Source organism: Argiope bruennichi, chromosome 2 (assembly GCF_947563725.1).
Source record: "Argiope bruennichi chromosome 2, qqArgBrue1.1, whole genome shotgun sequence".
NCBI classification, from domain to species: Eukaryota; Metazoa; Arthropoda; class Arachnida; order Araneae; family Araneidae; genus Argiope; species Argiope bruennichi.
The window spans coordinates 120,685,093-120,710,489 of record NC_079152.1 but is presented as its reverse complement, the minus strand read 5'-3'; the positions used below and the strand labels follow the sequence as shown (position 1 = coordinate 120,710,489).

General features: G+C 30.2%; 1 protein-coding gene across 1 annotated transcript; it reads right to left on the bottom strand.

Annotated features, from left to right (window-relative positions):
- Positions 1-2,394: 2,394 nt before the first annotated feature.
- Positions 2,395-23,455, bottom strand: LOC129962310 (angiotensin-converting enzyme-like). The gene is made up of 10 exons (XM_056076057.1): positions 23,440-23,455; positions 17,636-17,779; positions 12,483-12,674; positions 11,194-11,294; positions 9,669-9,838; positions 7,885-8,009; positions 5,177-5,281; positions 4,800-4,944; positions 3,310-3,408; positions 2,395-2,521 (listed from the first exon to the last, which is right to left on the bottom strand). The coding sequence occupies exons 1-10, from the start codon at positions 23,453-23,455 to the stop codon at positions 2,395-2,397; spliced, it is 1,224 nt and encodes a 407-aa protein (XP_055932032.1).
- Positions 23,456-25,397: the final 1,942 nt, after the last annotated feature.

The window sequence follows — 25,397 nt, the reverse complement described above, 5'->3', positions numbered from 1 at the left end:
CAATATCTAATGTGGGAGATTTCTCTGTTATGTGATCTAATTTCTTAGATCTTGTATTTATCATATCCGATTTTGCTGTACTATGATCTGTAACAACAGAACTCATTATGGCGGTGGTTTCATAATCATCTGTATTATATTTTTTTCCTGGACAGGACATAGGATTTTTACTTTTCCATCCAATATATTCCTTTACATTCTGCTTTTTCAACCAATTCATAAGAGGTTTAAAATATTCTAACATGGCTGAAGCATTTATTGTAGTAAATAAATTTTTTGAGAATATTCTTAAGCTTTGATTCCACTTTTTTGATCTTCCCTGCATTAGAAATGAGCTGGAAAAAATTGTTACATTGTTAAAATTGGCCAAAATTAGATATCTCAAATATATTAAATTGTATTGTATTATTTTATATATTTTAAAATTTGTTGCAAGAAAAAAAGAAAGTAAATTTTTGTAAAATAATTATGAAACGCTTTTATGAAGAAATACTCAATTTGATATAAAACTCAGCGAAACATTTTATTTTAAATTAGATAATGATATAATTATTCAATAGATCAATGGTTCATATATTTTTGAGGTAGAACTCATACATACGGAAAAGGGTTATATTCTTATGCATAGTTTTGTAAAATCTTTTAAGTTCAGTAATAATCATATTTTTCCTTTTCATCAGCAGGGGATTTCAAATTTGACATACAATATAGACAATTCAATCTGTAATAATCATGTAAGGAAATATAGTTGTTAAACTTGAAAGAGAAGCACAAATTCCAATATTTTTCACCGACACCTCTAATTTAAGAAGTTTTGTGTGAGGATTAGGCGATACTAGCAAAGGTGGCTGTTTAACTGCCGATTTAGAGCAGCCGTCTATATATTTTTCTAAACAAAATGTTAGAACAGCAAAGATCGACCCAATAAAACAGGAAAACAATATAGAGATTGAATTGGCTGTTACCGCATCAAAATTATCGTTCTCACTCAAACGATGCATGATCCACACAGAAGTTAACAACATGACCATTTAAAGATAATTAATAGAGCGGGATCCAATTGCTATGCTGTTTTCTCTTCACATTATATAGCATCGAGTCTAACTGCTGTGGGGCAGAGTTCGACCAATTTAGAACTACGCTGGAAATAAAAGGTGTTCACTAACCAACTCTATGTCTAAACGTATGCTTATGACCATCGCAGAAGAATTTGGATAAATACAGGGCACCTTGCAGATCTGATTTTATTACCGTACATCTAACAGGTCCGAAGACTATGTTATAATTTGGGGTCCCAATTGTTTTATAACCAGGCTTCTTAGTCATTCTTGACACACTTACAGCGCAGATGCATGTAGGCGAAATTACATTATCTGTTGTATTGTCACTCTTTTTGCATCATCCTGGTCATTATTTTCAATAGTACATTGCCTGGTCTCACACAGAATGTCCTGCTGTGAATAATTCGTTTAAAGCTTATCAAAAGCTTTCTTCACCAGTTAAGTAACCTGATCTCCCTGACATAGTGCATATTTTCGACCTGACTGAATAGCGCCTGGTCGATTTATCCCCATAACTAGAGACAGACAAAACATCACAGGCCACCACCCAGAATTGTTACCATCCTATGTTTAGACAACAGAGATTGATGGAGCCCAAATCTATTAGACAAACTTATTGCAAAGGTAAACTCCTTACATTGCAAAGGTAAACTCTGGATAAATCTCATGATTATTCTAAAATGGTAATCCTTTTTTATCCATCTATATCTCGTTTCTGCCATTGGATTAATTTTCCGCGCGTTATATTTACTTCTTGGAGTGTACTGTTCTTCTCTAGATCCCGAGACTAGCACTTTTCGACAACTGTATTTTACTAAAGGGTAGTAAGCAGAAAGATGAGCAGTTATTTCGCCTTCTAATTCCGCGAATACTTTTAGTTTACGGTATTCCAAAATGTAAACACCTTCTCCTTTCATCTCTCTGCTCACCCCTTTTTCACAAAATGAACGCCTCCTTACGCATGTGCAAAAGCGAGGTGGATTTTCGAATCCGAGAGGCAATCCAAAAATGAACAATACATAATTGGATGCGATCTTATTGATCTAGTCCAATTAATAGTAGAATAAGAAAAATAGAATAACCGTCGACGATTTCATTGATATAACGTTTTAAAAGTCAGGTGTGAAAAAATTACAGGACCAAGCAGTAAATTAGCAGTTTATTATTCTTTAAAATGCGTATAATTAAGTTTAGATATTTTCATATTCTGCATATTTTAAAATATTATTTTATTCTAGTTATTTAAAAAAAAGGTTTAATTTTTTAAATGTATAAAATTTTTGTAGCATTTTTTATATTAAACAGAGGACGTAAAATAAGAGCATTTAAGCACTTACGCAAATACTTTACCAGCTTTCTTGTTCTTGTAAATATTACATTCATGCAGAGGCCCGTTGTGACCTGCTTCCTTGCACAGAATTTTGTGAATTTGAAATTGCACTATGTTCGCTACAAAGTATCTGAAATATAAAATAATTGAAAATCAAATGCCATTAATGTCATTCATATCAATAAATGAATACCATTGATATTTGTATCAAGATATCTGTGTTATAGACCGCACAAATTTATTTTCCGATTTCTTGTATATGAAGTGCACAAAGAGATATTGCCGCATTGAAGAAAGACAGTCGAATCTCCATGGCCGAATGGTCATGGCACTGGTCTCATAATCATGACACCGTTGGTTCGAATCCCACTAGAGACAATGCGATTCATAGTATATGTAAATATTTAATCCCTTCCTTTTATGTTTTCCTTTATTTCATGTTCCAGAAGATACTGGACATTTTTTTAGTTTACCAGACAAGTGTTCTGGACTTTTCTTACTGTCTCCAGAAAAATATTCTGGAACTTTCCCTGCTAGTATAAAAGCAGAAGATTTGTCAGTCACTGTATTCTGAGTTCAGAGTTGAGTTAATAAATTGGTTTAGCTCTACTTCTTGCGTGTGTCATTGAGTTCCGCACTAGAGTATCTACGTGACAATGTTAGCAAACAATCTAGACTCTCGATTTTGACTAATCTTAATTGAAGTCGTCCCTCAGTCCGAAAAACACATTTTTAGAATTCTGTCTGTCTGTGAATGCGCTGACACAAAAATGCTTTTAGCTAGACGGGTGAGATTTGATATCTGATAATTAAAATAAATTTATAGATTTCTATCAAATATTGAGCAAACTCTAAAGTTTAGATGGATGAATTTTTTTCTAATTAAGTTTTATTTAATAAAATTAATACAGATCTTACCTGAAGTATTCTACTCCAGTTGGAATATGGTATTTAGCACCAATGTCGAAATTCTTCTCAGTTCTTTTGGAAGGTGGACACAATCCCTGATATCTCAACCTAAAAGAGGAGTCAAAATTTGTTTTAAAAAACGCTACCAATAATAATGATGTGTGTGCATGTGCGTGCGTTGGAAGAGTCAGAATTTTTTTTTAAAAAAAGCAACCAATATTAACAAGTATGAGTGTGCAGAAGTAGTCAGATTTTTTTTAAAAAAAAGAACGCTACCAATAGTAACGATGTGTGTGTGTGTGTGTGTATTGTGTGTGCGCGTGTGCGCAGGAGGAATCAGGATTAAAAAGAAACGCTATCAATAATAACTATGTGTATGTGTGCATGCATGGGCGTAGGAGTCAGAATTTTTTTAAAGATCATTACCAATAATAAAGATGTGTGTGTGTGTATAGGAGGAGTCACAATTTTTTTAAAAAACGCTACAATAATAACGATGCGTGTGTGTGCGCGCGCGTGTAGGATATTTTTTGGGCGCCTTTTCAATTAAAGTTTGGTGGTTTATGGAAAACGAAAATCTTCTGCGATAAAATATTTCAATCTATACATCACTAATTACTTAAAAAAAAATCTTAGCTGTTATTGCATTATCCTTACTACATAAATATGCAATACAAATCGAAATTATTGGAAATTATTGAAATATACTAAAACGTAATAGTGACCTATAACCAGTGGGAAACTAATTCCATTACTAGGAACAATGCCTATTTTAGAAATGACAAGTATTAAGTCGTGTGCCGAATATTGTAATCGAGTATTGAAGTAACATTGAGTTGTGTGCTGAGCAGCCAATTGTATAGTCGAGCATTGCTTAGTAGTCGGTAGTCATGTTCAGCTGAAGCAAATAGACAATGAAGAAAAGCAGTCTTTGGAGGGATGTGAAGGTTCTCTTCCGGATGAGTTCTGTCTGGACGCTTTTCTGCTGTAAAAATTGTTTACTGCCGATTTGTTACTGGTGTGCCTTTGGTTGTTATTAGTTCTTGTGTACCCTTTGTTCTGCTTTCTGTCTGTCTTCATGTCAAATAAACGTGAATTATTTGTTATTAAGCTTGTTAGATTGTTTTACCATACATCCACTACACAGCGCCAATTGATTTTGCTTGTGGAATTTTCCGAAACGACACACACACACACACACACACACACACACACACACACACACATACACACACACACACACACACACACACACACACACACACACACACACACATACACACACACACACACACACACACACACACACACACACACACACACACACACACACACACACACACACACACACACACACACACACACACACACACACACACACATATATATATATATATATATATATATATATATATAGAGAGAGAGAGAGAGAGAGAGAGCAGGGAAGGGATACTTTTTATAGCAATATTTTTCTGACAAAAGGAATTCTTTTTACTTACCTATATTTCCAATACATTTTATTTAACTCCTTAATCTTAATAGTTCCATTATAAACTTGATTTCTCCAATAATCTATAATGTATGCATAACTAGGGGTCACTGCATATATCAGAGCTATTTCCATCAAATAATTGATAGTAAATTCTGAAAATATAAATTATTTCAGGTACGATCAATAAGTATTCACTATAAAAATAAAAGTTTTATTTGAAAAGTTGATATCAACTTATTTATTTACCCTGCAATGATTCTTTTAAATTTTTTTTTAATATCCAGTGTGAGGATATGTACAAGGTTTGAAATGTTTTGTCTACATTTAGCTTTTCAAATTTCACTTTTTTAAAAGAGCAATATATCTACAAAAATTGTTACTTACTTTCATCTTTCTTAATTTCACTTTTTTTCAAAAGACCAACTTGCCTGAAATAACTTGGAGTCAAGACAGACAAAGATATGGCATCCCCAATAGCCTCGTGGAACCCTGATATGGAATACAAATAAATTAAATGCATATTCTTATGATTAAAAGACTGAAAATTAAATTGAAATTAAACTCATTATAGAATTAGAAATTACAAAAAAAAAAATTATCCTTCAATCCTCCTCTTAATTCTCACTTTATGTTGGAAATATATTTTCACATATGGCTGCTTAGAATCGAGATTATTTTGGTTGCCAAAATATGAAACATAGGGGAGACATTTTTTTTTGCCTTTTTTTGGAATAAATAATATGCTGCCAATGTGTATTAAGGAAAATGAGCTATAAAGAGAAATTGCATGATTTATTTTGAGGAAAATGTTTCTATTGCTTCATATTTATCGGAGCCTTTCAGGAAAAACAGTGAGTCCTTGTTCTGTATGTTTACTTACATAATATAGGATTTTTTGTGTTTATTTTCATGACACAAGAAATAGGACTGAATTTTCATTTTAGATCGCTTTCCATTGATCAAAACACTATTAAATTCAACGTCATCCATAAGCATCAGTCTTTTTTATAATAGAATTTTGAGTATGATTATTTAAAATTCTTTGTATACTTGTCATTCCCTATGAGACAAAAAGAATTCAAAGATATCATACAGCACCCCACACGTGAAATCCACTGAGATATATTCCACATAGCTGACTTATTCGTTTTATGCGTCCCATAATATGTAATGGAGACATACTGAGCACATACTGCTTAAATAAATTAATGCAATACGTAATTGTACTGTTGTCTCCCAGTTTACTGTTTTCGCAACTTTTGGAATCACAGCTGTATGGATATAAAGCTTAATTAATCTCTGAAACTATTCCTTTTAGTCATTTGAATCACTTAATCTTTCTTTTTAGTCATTTTTTTAAGCTTTTAATGAATAAAACAACTTATTACTCGAAAATAAAGTATATTGTATTTTTAGTTTTGACTCGCAATTAAAAAAACTTAATATGCATTTTTAAAAAATGGTCTCTTTCCGTTAATTTATTTATCTATTGGAAATACAATTAGAAAATTTATTCTTAATTTATTCCTTCAGTTAGTTATGTAAGAAGACAACATGGATTGATAGATGAATCAAATCCATAGATGGATCCAATATTTAATACTGGTCTTCTATTATGATGTATAAACTACATACGTCATAATAGGAGAAAATTTTCATTTGCCTAATTATTAGTTTTTAAGTTATCGTTTTTACTTACACAAGAATAATATAGTCAACTAAATGGTAGAATTTATATAAAATCTAGCTGAAAGCTACAATTTAATTGATGAAACCAAATCTATATTCAATTCAATTTACTTGCGGAGTTTTAGAATTATCATATTCACAAGCATTCGGATGGACAGACAAACTGACTTGTCAAAGGCGTAAATTAGCTAGAATACACAAATACACAAATAAATATTTACAATTTAGGTGTAATTATCGTATTTCAAGTTTTGCTCCTCTAGATCTTTTCATTCCTTAATTATCGTTTTCACAAATAAACGTAATTTCATAAATAGATTTTTCGAACTTATTGAGGTCTAAAATGAGAAGATTTATCGAAATTTCGTAACCGAATTTTTTGACGATTAGATAAAATTTTTCTTTGTCTATTCATTTTTTAGAAATTAAAAGGTTTATCCTCTTAAAAATGCGTTAGAGTGAATAGAGAATTTGAAAAACAATAGAACAAAATTAATGCTTCAAGAAGATCTTTAAGCTGACGAAATAGAAATGGTTGTAACAAATCAACAAATTATTTGTTCTTATTATATTATGCATAGTTCCACATATAAAATCGTCCATGATGAACTCAGGTAGCGCTGTGGCATGATATTGCGCTTTAAGACACAATCGTTCGAACACTTGAAATTATAATAAAAGCCCGGTTAATCGAATTAAAGAAAGGCATTTCAGATAAAAATATTTTCAGTATTAATCATTTATTTATGAAAATCCATCATTATTCCGTATATTTGCCGTATGTACACAATTTTAAAATGTTTGGAATGTGAAGCGAACTCAGAATTCTCTTATAAAGTTAAATTATATTTTTAATTGCAATTGGAACATCAATGCTCATTTAGTAATAGTTAATAGAATGTGAATCAATCATTCAAACAATCCCAGTATTTTTCATTTTTTCAGACATTTTCAAACATCAATATCTTGCCATCTTTGCATTAAAAGAACGTTAACTGGTGTTTACTCTCTAAAATATCCAACAATTTTAAGACAACCTAAAATAACTATTTTTTTCGTACATTTCGTGGATTATAGGTTTCAGAACCATTTTCTTGACTAACCATTGACTTTTGGCCAATCAGAGTTTTATTGTATTATCTATCGGGGGTTTCAAATTTTCGAACATTCCGTCTGCAGTCACATCAATTTATTTTTTTGCATCTCTCGGTTCGTGAGATATTTATGGAGATCAATTGTAAGCAATAAACCAAAAAAAAAAAAATCTTATGAATCTCATACCTTGTGTAAGGACGATATCATGAAAATGAAAGGGAACACCTTTCAACCTAAGCATTTTCATAAATATCTTTCTTGAATCTTTTTTTGATATTTCCTTTACAGTAAGTAAGAAATATATTCACCTGGATTTGCAGAACTACGGAACACAAGTGGCAGATGGCTATAATGCATGTAATATTCTATGTGACCCATTTCATGATGGATTACTTCTAGATTTTCGGAATTCACTTGAGTACACATTTTGATCCTTAATAGAAACAAATATTTAATTGCATACCATATCGTAAAAATTTAAAGGAAAAAAAAACGAATAACTGTAAGGAAAAATGTGTTAGATTGAGATACATTGTATTCCTCTGTTATTTAGAGTGTAGGAGGCAAACTTTGAGAGTTATTTGTCAAACCAGCAAAGATCAGTTCGTAAAGCCTGTTCTTGTCAACATATTTTGTTGTTGTTATTAAAAAAAATTAAAAACTACCTTATGTTAAAATTAATGTTTTGTCTTCCTCGTCTTGATTTTTATGTTCTTCTTATTGTTGTTTTGTTTCATTAAATGCACGGCCAGCTATAATGTGCAGTTTCAAATAGTATTTCATACGAAATTTTTTCCATGAAAACGCATTGATGACACATTGGGTCAAGTAACATGTTTTACCTCAGGAACAATAGTTGTTGCATGAAATATCATATTCAGTTTTAAACACGTTATCTGTCTAAATTTATGAATATATTTTTATAATTTCTTAAACAATTTAATTTGGGAGATGCAAGAGGCAATTTTTTGTTACGATTGACAAAATTATCAAAACAAATAATTATTACTGTATTCCTCCTTGTATTGTTATTTTCTGCATTTTGTATTAAATTGTAAAATAAATATTTTTGCCATTTCTTAAAGTAAAGTTGTCCCCAGCTTCAAAGAGAAACAATAAACAATATTATGCTGCATTTCAGTGAAATACAAATAATTTTATAAGTGATATACATTTCTTAAATATTTGGCTTCAATAGAATTTGAATCCTAAAACTTTATAACAAATTTTTTTCCCCTCAAACCTAGGTTTAAATAGAATATAACATCTTCACTAATATTTGAATTTTTCTCACATTAAGAAAGAGAAATTTACAGCTTAAAAAATTTGTTATTAAAGTTAAATCTTAATAACAGGTGTTTGGGGATTTAAATGGCTTCAATATTTGGTTACGGAATAAACGTAAAATGATCCGCACCAAGTCAAATATGGAATGAAATTTTTACTCGTTCAGTAACTCCTGGCAATGTAAAGTGTTTCTTTTGCTGTTTGAAAATGATTACTTACTTTATATTTTCTTTGGAAATATTGTTATAGATCTTGGTTAAATATTTTAAAGGTAATTGTTCTTTAATTTTTATAATTCATTAAATTATGCCCGATATATTTAATATTATTTAAATTTACATTATCCCCCGAGGGCACCACGAAATGAGAATGAGAAGCTTCCGACATGGTAGTTGATTATCGCCACTCTTGTAGGTATACAAAAATGTGGGGGTATGGCTTTCCACACTTCCTTAGGGAAGAGTTGTACCGTGGCCGGTGATAGGACTTAACCGGTGATAGGATTAATTATAGGCCCTTAAAACTCAACCATAGTTTCAGCTGGTGTTGCTGTAATGGTGATCCGATCATTCAGTTATTTCATCCATGTGCCTTCGGGCGGGTTGGTGAGTCAGTCATATGATTTATATTTACATTAGAATAATTTTTTCTCATTATCTACAGTGGAATAAACTTAATATAAATTGTATTAATGGGAAAAAAAGATAAGAAAAGTGATCATAAAAACACTCATAAAGGATAAGTTTATAAAGGCCGTGTACTGAATATTAACAGTGAATAAATATCCTATCCTAAAAAGACTTGCCTAAAATTTTTCCCATCGAAGAAGTCATGCGCAGAAGCGTGACAATCCATTTCTCGTCCGTCCAATTTCGTTATTACAGATCTTCTCCAAAAATAAGGTGTCATTTTTTTTAATCCGATGGATGCAAAAAATCGCTCTGCCATGATAAACAAATCAAGTGGATCCATTTTCTGCAAAGAAAACAGTTTAACTTCCATAAAATATATAAATCAAAAATCTTATAATCGATAAAACTCCAGGCGTCGATAAAATTCTGAAGAAAATATAATAAAGTATCGCTAATAAGGATAGTAATGTTTAAGTCTAAAGTTTTAAAATTTTATATTGTATATTAAACAAAGGTCGCTTACAATCAACTTACAGACTTGCAATGATCATAAAATCGAAGGTCTTGATTTACTCATAAACTTACAAACATACAATGGCTTCTGTCAAGTTTTCTCATATATTGAGAAGCCAGTCTGGATTTTAGAATAGAATCTCTTCTTACACGTGAATTTGAGATAAAAGTTCGAGTTAAGAATTTGAGTCAGATCTGCAATTTTAATGTCAAGGCCACATTGAAAATCGCTTTTATTTAACTGAGTAAAATTCCACATTATCGTGCCACATTTTGTTGTATATATATATATAGACAAATAATTTCTTTTCTTTAATCTATATTTAGGAAATTTTGATAGAAATGTAACTAAAGGTGATAAAGATCCACAGTTTTGATATAAAATTTATACACTAACTTCAATTAGGCAATTTATTGAATTGCCTAATTGTGTTTTTCAACAATACAGCTAGCATATGCACGATCTGGTATAAAGTGTTTTCGATGAAAAATTTTATCCAAAATTTGAAATAAATATAGAATTTGGTTACAAGAATAATTTCCTTTATGTAATATACAACAAGATATTTTGTACTAAAAGTTTTTTTATGTATATATCTGCCACGCACTTAAAAGATCTCCGATATTCCTGTTTGAAATACGAACATCACAATATGCGTTTAGATTAAATTGTTCCTTGTTCGCCGAAGTTATGGTTGCCTCTCGATATGTCTTGGTTTTAAGACCTGAGGATAGTGGGATCCAGTCGAGGAGGTTCCAAGGAAAATCCGTAGGGCTAAGAATAGCATTCTTGTACTTAACTTCATTTTTAAAAAATTAATTTTTTCAATTAATTTTTGCTTGTTTTTCATTTTGTTTAATATCATATGAAATACTCCGATGCGGCTTTTTTCAGTGTTCCTTATATTACAAAGACGTTAAAAGGAGTTGATGAAAGAGCAACAAAAAATTATAAATAAGGATTTTTTATTATTATATTTATACACATTCATAGAATACGAAATAATGTTTCCAGGGAAAATACAAATTAATGCTTCACTGTAATATTGTCTCAGAGAGGAAAAAATGTTTCAGAGAGTAATAATGTTTCATTAAATCCCTCTTACAAAAAGAAATTCAAATTAATGAAATGAAATGTCCTACAAAACGTACTATTTCTTAAGTAATAATTTTAGGAAACATTACCTTTCTGAGCATAGCTTTGGTAACATTCGGTAGCCCACCGCTTTTTGGATAGGGTTTAACAATAGGGAAAATGTTAACCCAATTTTGGCCATACATATTACCTACACAAAAAGAATAAAAAATAAGTAAACCAGCATAAAAATTGAATTTACATTTTTAGGATTCAATAATTATTTTTTTAAAACAATTATATACCTATTGCAATTCCCTTTATAGTCAGTTTAAATTGTGTTTTTAATACTCCTTTATTTAATTACTTTCGAAATATTAAATTTCAGTTGAATTAAATATTTTAATGTGGCTTAAAACAGACATTGGTTGTTGTAATTACAGGATGAGTCGAAATGAATTCCGTAATTACAAAATTTTACTATTCAACAAGTTATAGACATAGAGATACCTTTTCACCAACATAAAATAGATCGGCAGGTTAGTCTTTCATTTAACAGAGATAAAAAAAAAATTGTCATATTGGTCAAATTAGTAACCAAATCAACTTACATGCGATTTGTGTTTGAAAGTAATGATTACCCGTAACCGATACTGATTTCAAAGTTCATATTGTTTCTACAGAGACATGCTGTAATAGATTTGGCAATAACTGTATTTCAGATTTTATGTTTGATCTGTAGTGAATACTGAATTTATACTTCAATTTAAAAAATGAATGTATTGCCTCTTGAAGTATGCGTTTTTCTTATAAAAGCAGAAAAGATCTGTTTTCCTGTGAAACTCTGAAACCCAGACATTCGTTTGTCTCTTAATGTATTTTCATATAACTATTAAGAAACTAAATAATAGGACAAAAGATTTATCAGTGGGCTTTCTGTAGCATCTTTTCTGTAGTTTCAAATAATTATTTAAAAGCTAAATAAGAGGAGAAAAGAATTATTACAGGACATTCATTTGTCTCTTTCTGTATTTTCATATAATTATTTAGAAGCTAAATAAGAAGACAAAAGAATTCATTTCATGCTTACATGTGGTAAGTTCTAGTGTGCTTGTCAGTTTTAGATTCCAGTGCTATTTTTATGGGAGATACTGTATGAGACCAAGGGTAATAAGATATAACCAGGGTATGCCTGGAATCTGATTTGGATGTGAAATGGGTTAGATTCTGTTTATCAAAAACGTGTTAATTGAATATTGATCACTATTAAAAACTCAATATCTTTTCTGATTCATTATGAATGATAAATTAACTTACTTATTCGACATTTTTAAATACATTATAAAGACATATCACCTTTTGCACAATATCTTCAAATGAATGTCAAAGCAATATTTACCTAGAAGGTGAGCTGGAATAGGCCCATCTTTCGGGATATCTTCATTTTTATAAAAATCCCTTAATTTCTTCCTTACATATGCATGTATTTGCTTATACAATGGCAGAATCTTCTCCATCTCTTTAGCCATATTTTGTAAAAATTCTTTGTCTTCATACTTAGCTACGTTATGCTCCGCTTTGTTTTTGTAACCTGTAATGAAATGATGTTAATCTTTATTAGAGAGTTATTAATTTATAAGAATTCTCAAAAATTCATAATTCTGAATTACAAATTCTAAAATGAAAATAAGCAAATCTAAGGTACATGATTGTAAAGAGCAGTTTTTCAAATTATCTATTTATGCGTTCCCTTTTGCATTACCTCAAATGCATGGAGGAATTGCAGATGTTTATTTATTGAATAGTATATAGTTATCATATGCATTATGTCAAAGCTGTGTCAACTCTAAACGAGCATCACAACTAATAAGAGACCCAGTTATTTTTTTTAATTTTTCATTTTACTTAATAAAATATTTTTTGTTGAAAAATAGTTCATTTTGGGTAACCAGCCCCAGTAGCCCCAAAATGCTGTCAAGTATTTTGGGAAATATTAAATTATATTGTGAATATCAAGGAGCACCGAATGCTGTATCAGCAATATTGTATAATAAGAAATAGTATTCAAAAGATGCCGAAATTTCTAAGAACATTTTTACCGTAATTTTCTGGCCTAAAAATATTAGGTGCAGCTTCATAATTAAACTTATTTTTGATTTTACTCTAAAATATTAAATGGAACAAGTTTTTAATTATAATCTGAATACTGTATAATAATGTGCAACATTTTAGAAACAATATTGAGAAATTCTAACTTGAAAAATGGTGAGAAATATTGATCAACGACGTATTAACAAAAATTCAAATTCTCTGTTTCACATTATATTGACAATATAAATTTTGTGTATACCAATACGAAGTAACAGTTTATTATTTATTTTTGTATATTTCACCGAAAGTGATTAGAAAATCCGAAGAAGTTTGTAAATATCTTGTTTTATTTTCTTAGTGTTTAAAAATATCCGATTTAAATAATATATCATAGATTCTCCTTTCTTTACGAAAAAATAAATTAATTTAAGAAAAGAAATAAAATAGAAGAAAACTAACTAGTATGGATATCTACATTTTACGTTTGAAAATTCTCCGTCACAAGTTTTAATAGGCATAAAATAATAGAATATATCAAAATTATTATATTTAATCTAACTATTAAGAATTTTACTAAGCAAATTTTATTTTGCAGAGAATTTTGTTTAATCTTTTTCTTATTGTTAACATTTTTTCATAAACTACATCAAAAGAAAAAAACAATAGATGGTTCTGACAAAGTATGTCTTTCCGTAAGTTCAAAAATAATTACTTTTGTACCTCTTTTGAATAATCCATTCTAATAATAATGAATGAATAATAATGAAAATGCTTAATTTGCTTAATTAATAATTAATGCTTAATTTGAAATCGTAAAGATAGTCATTTAATTATATTAAAAAGGCTTCATTTAATCATGTTAAAATGCTCAATACTTCCTAACAAGCATTTTATTATGTATTATTCCTTTATTCTAGTAAATAGAACACTATTAGCTATCCATACATCTCGGGTTCCAACTTCATTGTAAGTGAAAAAGTTAAAAAAAAGTAAGTAAGTAAGTAATATAGCAAATATGTGCTCAAACATTATACCAGGTTAATTATTCGGTTTCATATCATAAAATAATAAATATCAATTTGGAAAGTACTTTGTACTAATTAAGATATTATGCTGTACAATATTGGAATCCAATACTGATCAATATATTTCACACTGTTTAACAATCGTAAAAAAACCAATGCCCAATATTGTTTTTTCAAAATACAATATAGCGTTATACTTGAATGGCAAGAGAAAGGGGTTAATAATTGATTCATAATCTTCACCGCATTCATACAATGAGCCCATTGGTTATACTTCCAATGCTGAATGTAGCCCCGGAATAAAAATAACTGCAGTAAAGACACAACATTATTCTCAACGTCTTCAAACTCAGCTGTCAAGAATAAGTATTTTCATCGACATCGAATCTCGTCTTCCTCAACTAGTTTTCGTTTAATACGTCCGTTTGTTTGAGGACTCTATGTAAAGGAAAAAAGTTGTATCAAAAAACCCCTACTTCGTCTTTCTCTTAATATCACTGTTGCTAGCTGGATAACTTCCTTAATAAAAGCAGCTTCCATTCTTCCCAACTACAGAAAAAAATATTTGTGAAAATGCTGAAAAAAAAAATGGTGTGTCACGAGATTGCAATTGGGGCTGTTCTGTTAAAGTCTTACAGAAAGATTTTTTTTTCTATTTTCAGGTTCGTTATGGTTGTGGATACAACACATATATTGGAGCTATTTTAAAAAGAATTATTTTGAAAGTTTATTCACTAAGAGTCCCGTATATAATGCATCATCCTTATTTTATAACCTTGTCCATATTTTTGCTTATTATAAAAATTGTTTCTTCATTTATATGCAATATTTTCAATATTTCTCAATACACATAAAGTTTAATATTCTTATAGAAAATAAGAATTAAGTTTCCTTTATAATATAGTAAATTATATCAGAAATAAAATATACAATTATAAAATATAGTACAATGTACAAAATAAATCTGTAAATTTATTGTTGACATCTGTAATCCTTCATAACTGTTAAATTTTCTTCTTTTTCTTTTTGTAATGTGTTACATACTTACTTCTGTAAGCCCCGTGTGATACTTTGTGGTGCACGGGGGATTTATAAATGTTCAATAAAAAAAATATATACAAAATTCAATTATAACAAATTGTATCATTCCATAGTATAATCAAATTTATTATCATAACACTAACGGTTCATCTACTTTACATGAGTTTTTCAAACGTTATTTTATCCTGGATGCTTCGAGATTCATTGCAACATGGCCTACCAGAGAGGTTCATTTTTAAACAAAGTTAAGAGTCAAGAAATCATCTCTCAATTGTAATGCAAAATACAAGAATTTTCACAAATTATTTCTGAAATAATGCCACGATTTACAGATTTAGTTTACTCAGTGTGTTCAATATGTTGAAATTAATGAGATTGGAACAAAAATTATACTATTTTGAATAATATAAAGCATTTATTTAAATGCAGTTTATTGTAGAGTGTGTATTCCTTATAATGGTAATTGGATCTTGATTAAGTAACTTTGTCCATTTAATTACAGGATATCTTTATAAAAGAATTTATCGAGGAGGAAATAAATTCCAATGAATTTCGTTAATTTTTACGCGATTTATATATAACAAAATAAAATATGTAATAAACAAATATATGTAATAAAATGATTTCAAAAGAATAACATAAACAAAAATATTCTAAACACTTAATATATTAGTACTTTCTAAAGAAAAAATAATCTACGATAAAGTGTATTATGAGAGATGAATAAACCCCCTTTTATGTAATTTGTTTTCAATTCGCATTTTTGAACTTTATATTTAAACTAGCTGACCCGGCAAACGTGGTTCTGCCTTATAAATTATTTTTATTGAATATTTTGGTTGTTAACGAATGCATTGTAAGGGTGTAGGGATGGGATCTATGACAAAAAGAGGAATGGAGCACTGTAGACGATGATCGCCGATAAAAACTAAAAAACACCAACCATTCATTTTCTCGATACAATGTATTTCATTAACGTAACGAACATATACATTGTTGGATCTCTTAAAAGTTAAACGTAAAGTGAAAAAGGTAATATATTTTTTGTCCTAAAGTATAAAAATGAAATAAAGAAAATCAATATTCATTTCGAAGAACAATTGAGTGTACGATATTTTTTCTCAGTCCATCTTTAGCCAACACAAATAAGCTCGATAGTTTGCCCACGCGAGAACATGACACGTGTGAAAAACATGGTGTGCCCAAATCTAAGCCGCAAACAGACATCGTTTGACCATGCGACTTATTGATTGTCACTGCGAATGCGAATGTAATAGGAAATTGAACGCGTTTGAATTCGATTGGCACGTCTGTGAGAATCAAATTTCGTGGCAGCAAAACATTTTAGGCTCGGAATTTACCATTCAAAATGGTGGCTTCGATAACGTTTTTCATCAATTTTTAATGACCAATCGCGTGTCATTGCACAGCCATGGTGGGTTCAAATTCCGAAGTAAAATAACCGGAGATCCAACTTTCAGTCGTAGAAGATGCGGTGACATGCCTGGCAAATCCAGTGAGTTCAAAAACTCTGTTGGATAATTTACAGCTTCGTAAGCATCGCAAACTGTATCGATCAATTTGTATGATACCAAGTCGCCTGGCAACGACTGCTGTATCTTGAAGTTTAAATCGTCGACGTCCACATTTTTTGCTGCCAAAATGGCTCTTTCTTCCAGCCACGCATGATTTATGTATTGTGTGCGTACATCGGGAAATATGCGGTCAATGAGAGCATTTTGCGAATCAACGATAGTGCAGAAATGAGTGGGCAATTTTATGCATCCAGTATTTTCATAGACAGCAACTTTTCCTTCACCGACATCTAACAATTGGTCCGAAAATGTGTCAGCAGATGGATCTTGTAGCATATTTTTAGCTGTACTTTTTCCACATTACGTCACAGTGGCGATGATTTCAAGCAAGCGTTGATCACCTCATCGTACGGTGAACGTGGATAGGAACGCCCTAATTACCTAGCGTTGTGAAATATGCTTTACAACCTATTCTCATACCTACCAAATACACGTAAAAAATTTCATGAAAATCGGTTGAGCCGTTTCGGAGGAGTATGAACACAAACACCGAGACGTGAGATTTTTATATATTAGATTAATTAAAAGACCTTGAATAAACATAAAATTTATGAAAAAAGGGAAAGAAATTAAGTATGTACAATAACAAATTGAGAAATAAATTTAAGAGAGATATCTTATTTTTAATCAATATTTCTACAAATTTGTTAATAGAAATTTAAAATATTCCTTTGCCCAAAATTCTAACGAAAACGTTTCAGTCTTAAAAAGTTGCATAAAAACTCATAAAGTTATGACTAAATAGTTAACGATCTGTAGCACTGTATTTAACTATTTTAAAATTACTGAAAAGCTATTACCGAAGTCTTTTGCCTCCTTATTATCTTCTTTTATTGACTTTAAGAACAAATCTTTGTACTTTTCACCAGTTTCTTTCCTAAATTCCAACCAGTAATATTCCAGCTCTTTCGGATCTCTGGATGAGGCAAATATTTCCACAATATCTATCGTGAATAAATCATACATTAAGCGCAATTCCTTAAATAAATTGAAAATACATTAGTTTATACAAATAATATTTAAGGCAACAATAAACATGTAATTTTCGTAGTATTGAGGGAATTGTAGAAAAAGTATTTTCCTTATTAAAGGTATTCAATTAAAGAAATTTTATTCTTTACAACTAGATGCACCAAAAGCAAAATAAAAGATTTTTTAAAAATCGGTCTTAATTTATAACAAGTAAATTTATACGACATATATATAAATAATTATTTCTAATTATTATATGTTTACCTAGATTCAATCAACGAATGTTCCGCATGCTGAGATTGATTTCCTATATTTCTGATTTTTAAAGTAACTTTTATTATTTTATAGTGATAATTAATGTTTTAGTAACCATTATTACGTGTCAGGATATTTGCAGTTCAACTCCTGAGACATTTTTTTAAAGTATAGGTTTTGAGCTGGCAGTGTAATTAAACAAGCATATGTTAGTAAATTTATACGATATCTATATAATTATTCCTAATTATCTTATGCTTTAATATGTTATTATCTAGATCCATTCAATGGATGTTCGGCACGAAAAGATTGGTTTCCTGCTTTTTAAAGTAACATTAATTACATGTCAGAATATTTGCAATTAAACATCTGAGACGTTTTTTTAACGTACTGACTTTTGAAATTAAACAAGCAGATCTTAAGCATGTGATGTTGACCACATTTCTTTTTTTAAAATCTACTACAGCAGGTTTGCGTTGTAGTTACTCAATCCACTTTACAAGCCCGCTGACAGATCTGTCAGCGATTTACGCCGAGTGAGCGTCTCTTGTGTTTTCAGCAGCGCCAACTAACGCCAAGAGTACGACTCAGCTACTTCATGCTTCACATTTGCTTGCACAACATCTTTAACAGGTGGACACACACCTCACAGATAAAACACAGAAGAAGACAACCATGCCCGAGCCTGGATTCGAACCCCGGACGCCCAGATGACGGGTAAGACGCGCTGCTCCTATGACAGGACACCGGCGCAGACAGTTTGTTGAATTTAATAGCTATATTAAAAAATCAAATAACTATTGTGTCTAATTTGACCATACTGGCTTCATAAGCAAAATTTTGTTTAATATTAAAATTTTAATAAACATCTCATTTTTGCTACCTTAGAAACTTCATACAGTTTTTCTCTTTGTGCTTTACATTTCCTTAATTTTTTTATTCATATTTTACATTGAATTACATCATAGGGAAGAACAATGGTGTTTGAAAATGAACGCATTTAAAAAAAATTACTGCTGTTTAATACTGAAATTAAATTTCAATTGTAAATACAATAAGATTTAAAAAATTTTATTAAAAGCATGCCTGAATATAAAAAACGTGAAAAAAAACTAAATCTTCAAATCTTAAGCATGAACAATATTAAAAAAAAGCCAGAATGAAAAAATAATAGCAATAATGAAAACGATTCGAACTTCCTTTCAATAAAAAATACATTAAAAAAATACTCTTAAAATAATTTTTAAAAATTGTTTAAATAATTGCAGCGAAAAGTTGGTGTCACTGAAAAGATAATCTTTTGAGTTTTTAGATGACGTAAGAATAGTTTTTGTGCTCTAATAATTTTGGAAATTATCCCAGTGTTACTTCGTATCTACCAAGAAAATCCACATCACAGAGTAGAAGATTCGTTTTTCCAATTCCGAATATTCGCGTAGATAACAGAAATTGTGTTCGTGTTTTGATCAAATTTAATAATACGAATTGCCATATTTTGAATAGATGTGATTTGAAATAAAACTTGAAATTTCAAAAGACATACTCCGTGTCTTAAACTATTGACACTTATGACAAAATCTGTATTAATCAAGCTTGATAGAATATAAAGAATCGCTCTAAAAATGTTAAGTGTAAATATTTTATTAATAAGATAAATGTTAGGCCCGTTATTCAATTCTTTGGAAAAAACGTATGAAACATTCAAAAGATATCGTTTCTTTAAATTCAGTATCAAAATACGAAATTTCATTTTTTCACTTCCCCCAAAAATAATAAGTAATAAATAATAATAATAATAAAGGGTTTTGTTTCGATTCTTAACCCATAATTACATGTCATAATTTAGACAAAAATAGTCCAATTTGTCTATTTTTTCTATCTGAATGCTTGATTTTATGTTTTCTATTTTCAATTACTTAATCAATGGCATCCGTTTTTAATTCTTTTTAATTTTAGTTCGATTCCTTTCGTCTCTCTTGTTATAATTATATTTTGTGCATTATAGCTTTCTTTTACATAATAGTACACTTCTACTTTTTTGTACGTTGTAGCACACTTGTACATTATAACTTTCATTTTCTTTTTTTATTACATTTTATCGTCTGCAAGAAATGATGATGAAGATTTTATAATTAAGTGCAGTTTTCTAAATTATTGTATGATTAGGGTAGTATTATTTAGTTCTTTTTACAACCTTTCCAATCCCATAATAAAACCAAGCCAGCATCAAACTTCTTTTATATATTATAGATTGTTATATTGCTTCTGATTCTAAATAATATGTAAAGGGAAATAGTTTTCTCACAGTGATAATTCTTCTTCTCTGTGAATTGAATTTTCTCAAACTTAAATTTCTATGGTAATATTTTTGTAAGATATCTATCATTACTCATAATATAGTAACTTATTTCATAGCTCTTCATTAAACAAGCAGAGCAAATTATCCAAACGAATTACAAAATTCTAATATTCTTTTACTTTTTTGATTATTATATAAAAATTATATTATAGAACCACAACAAATATTAAATTTTTTGAAAGTTCAGCATTCAGACTACAACAAAAAATATTGTATGTATAAAATGTTTAAATATGAAAATTTTTAAAATTTATTTTCAATATTCCAGATTTATAATAATACTTCTTGGTAATTAATATTCGAAAGTGTTGCATGAGCACAGGTTTCTGTAAACTATTTCCCAAAGGTCTTTTGCACTTAAAGTGTAGGGTGATTCAAAATTCAGTGCGTAGACTAATAGTTTCTAGTCTTTCCAGGTGCCATTTCGTTTAAAATCATGTCCCGACCATTCAAGTGTTGTAAACTATTCCTAATAGATAGTGCTTAAACAAATCGATTATCTTAGCATTTGAAAGCAATTGAATGTTCTGTGTAGGCAGTCGAGGTTTTTAGCACAGAAAATAACTATTTGATATGTCTAATAATTTTTTTCCTTATTTTTGTGTTTTCTATCAATAGATAGCTTTACCTCAAGTTTTATCTGTGTAGTTATTGTGGTGGGTTTGACATGAGCGAGGATAGAACCTTTGACCTTGTGGTTCGCAACCCAGTAACATGACCACAATACAAAAGGAATTGCTCAGGTAGCGTAGCTGTTAACTGGCTTATAAGTTTTCACCCCAGAATCTCCCTCTAGTGAATCGAACGATATGGCTGGTGATGTATCGTGGCTGTTGAGTTTGATGCGCCTTACCCCTTTTTGATTTGGCGAGCGTGTGTGAGTGGTTGCTGTTGCGTCAAGTGAGTCTAACGACTTTGGTTGCTGCGGCCTTTTTTTTGTGTGTATGTTGCTGCGTCAAGTGATTCTGGTGACTTTGTGTTGCTGTGGGTAGATGGCGACACAACAGCTGTGCAAAGGTTGAAGGATCATCGTCCGACGTCACCAATGTAGCGAATGGTGTGAGCGAGGATAGAACCTGGGACCTCGTGGTTTGCAGCCGAGCAACATGACCACAATACAAAAGCAATTGCTCGTGCAGGGTGCTGTTAACTGGCTTATAAGCTTTCACCACATTATATTTCATACTAGCCGCCGAACAATCTGTTCCCCAATCTTAATGCTCGTTAAAATTTTCAATTAAATATTTTATTTAACTTGTCTTTTAATGCCTTCTTCATTAAAATATTTTTAACTTTCAAATTTTCATAGTCGTTCATACTATTATAAAGACTTTGAGCCATAATGCAATACGTATCTCTCTCATTTTCTGCCAGCTCCCGTAAAATTTCAACTTTTAATAAAAGTAGAACTGATTATGCTTCAATTAATATAAAAAATATTTTTTTAGTGTAATCAAGCATTTTTTTAATCATGAGTACTGACAACAGAGTCGTTCAGCATTTAAGTTTTATGCCCACCACAGAATAATTTTCATAATTTATGTAGTATCTCAAGAATTATTTTTAAAAAAATGCAGCCATCATAAAATTTAGCTTTACTTTCAAAAGGATTTAAATAACGTAAAGAACAATATTTTATTTTGTTTCTGTCTATAAATATACTTAAAAAAATATGAATTCTAAATTTTATGGAAACCTTTGGTCCTAAGGAATCATATTCTGCGAAATATTCTTAACGCTTCAACTTTTAAATAAATAAATGCAAGTTTCTATTTTCTGATATGAAATCTATTCGATTAATGAAGTTTTGAATATAACACTTTAGAACAATCAACATTTTCATAATCTTAAGCCAATCAATCTTGAGAAGCCCTGGGCACTGATTGGGGTATCATCTTTTGAGGCGGTCGATGTTTTATTGAATAGTGATATTCAAATATTCATAAATCAGTCAGTTTGAGGGAATTATTTAGTTAATTGGAGTGCAACTCTTTTCATTTAAAATATTAGTGCCTAAAGAATATTTTGTTAAATATGATTCACAGAACATAGGAATTAGATAAAAAAGAAATATTCGTAATTTATTAGATAATTTATTGACTCAGGTTACATAAAATATAATTATTTGCCTCGTTTAGACAAATTAACCCATGTATTTCTATCCTTAGAGGTTTGCAAATTAGCCGTTGTGTTCTGAATTAAAAGGATATATATTAAGCCATCTTTGCCTGAAATATAATTGATTTATTGAATAATGAAGGAATTCTAAAATGATATTTTTAATAATGAAGGAAATGTAAAAGATGATAGAAACATTTTATGCATCTATTTTTTACAAAATATATTTTATATTTATTTCATTTCATACAAACACGTGCTGAATATTATACTTTTCTTGATTTACTTTTCAGTAGCAGTTAACTTATTTTTTAATTTGAGATTTTTCTATGTGATGGCAACACATTGATAAAAGCTAATTTTTCCCAATACACGCTTAACGTGCCCGTGTAAGTTAAATTTTATTTTTATTTTGCACGAAATAAACTGTTAAAAAATATAATTAAAATATGTTTTTAAAAAATTCATTAAAAATTTAAATATATAAATTTAATTTACAAATTAAAACATAGATATCATCGAAAATGTCATTTTTTGAACTTTAACTTGACGTAAAAACTTGATGTTTAACTTGATGTAAAATGTCTGAATTTATAGCGGAAAAACGCCGAAATTTTGTTTAATTTTTAATTAATTAATATTCTAATTAAAAGTTCAAAAAAATCGCTTGGAGGTGCTTTTCCCGGCCTCTAAAGTATGCATATGCCAAATTTGGTAGCTGTAGCCTGGTCTGTAGGGCGCCAGCACACACACACACACACACACACACACACACACACACACACACACACACACACACACACACACACACACACACACACACACACACACGCGCGCGCGCGCGCGCATTGAGCTTCATTATAAGTATAGATAAATTAACTTAAAAGTGATTTCATTTACCTTTGTCATAAGTCATGTTGCAATTTTTTGTTGATCCCTTATATGGACAAATCTTTGCAGTGTTAAATATGTTTGACATTTTTGAAATTGCTGATGTTTCTTCGGATTGTTCTTTTCCATCCTGAAAAATATTATTTTTATATATTTGGTTATTTTAGATATCAAATGTGTTCTATTTTCCATGGACAACAGATAATTTTTAATTATTAACTTGAAATTATGCTGGGAGTTATCCCAATTACAATAAAATTAATAGCTTTAATTAGCCGACTTCAGAATATCAAAACTCTGAATTGTATATATGGATTTGTTTTGCTGTGTTTCTAATCTCCCTCCTTTTAGTAATATCTAGCCAAATTCGAGAGTTTAGTTTAGTTACATTAACGTCCCTTTTTTAAAGCAACACTAGTGCTATTTTGAGACGGACCTCGTAATTTTGAACAGCGAAGATGACGAGGACGGCATCTCAGCTGACACCCCACTCCGCCTTTCCAAACTTCCACATCACACTAGCGGGATGACGTTTCAACCGGACGAATTTAACGTGTGCCAGACCCGCTTACACGACGATTCTTCGGTGGAATCGGATTTCGAGCTTGACGTCTTCCTGTTCCAAAGCCGAAACCTTACCACCAAGCCACAATATCCCCGAAAACTTCGTGAAACATCGGTTCAGGATACAAGGAAAGCATAACACTTTCTATTGACCAAATGTTCTTGAAGCACCAAGTACAAGTTACAGGTATTAAATAATTTCTTAACAAGGTTAGATATTAGATATGGAGATAGAGATCATTGGGAGCAAAACTAACCACATTGAGAAATACGTCTTGAAAGTGGACATTGGCTTATCAGTTTTTAAATAAGATAAGAGTGCAACTTGAAGATATAATCTGTATCATTCTTCTCCAGTGCATATTCAGCAGCAGCGACACCATGGTCTTCAGCCACTAGACCACTGATAGAAAATTTTCAGTAACATCGTTTCACTCAATAATTATAGCATAATACATGTAATATAACAAAATCAATGAGTCGTGAAAGTTTCAGATAATGAATTCACACAAAATAATCATATTTTATTTGAAATTAAATAAGGTCCACTTTTCTGTTGCATGATACTTATTGCTTGCTGAATGTAAAGTCAGTTAAACAAGCTAGATTATGACTGAAGAATTCGAACATCCCTATGATGTAAAGTTAACAAATGAACAAAGTCTCCTGCGATTAACACTGATTACTAATCTTATAGCCGTAATTCTGGTTTTTTGGTGTTTTCAAATCCAGAATCACCAATTTTGGAAAATTTCAACTCATTTTTCACACATCTTAATTCAGAAGAAATATATCTTTCAGAGAAAAATTTTATAAATAATGTTATGATTGATTGTAAAATATCCTTGAACATAATTCATAAAATTTGGGTATTCAATATTCCTATTAAGTAAAATAAAAGTTAATTTTGAACGTTATGAAATATCTCTAATGATCCTACCGGGTAAAGATTTCAGCACTGTATGGGTGGATAGCTTCAAATTTTAATTTTTATTGTTGCGACCTCTTTTTTTTTTTTAGCAATTTCATTTCCAAAATTTATTGGTATATTTTTAACTCAAATATAATGAATAGTTAAATGAAAAACTATTGTTTCATAAAAATACCTTTCCGACCTACAGTTAACTTAATAACAGTTAATTCACTTAAGATTATAGTTTTTTTGGTAAATGTAATTGCGAACCTATTTACTATGTTGAAGTTGTGTGATTCTTTTTTTCCCTCAGAAATATATACGATAGATTCTCATATTAAATTCTTATGATTCGTTGACTTTTATTAATCGAAAATAATCTGGCTGTATTTGCAAAACTTTATAACTAATACTTCAATCCAATATCCATCTAGAGTTAGGAACCACCACTTCGCTTTTTGATCTGATTTCCGCTTAAAAAAAGATTCTT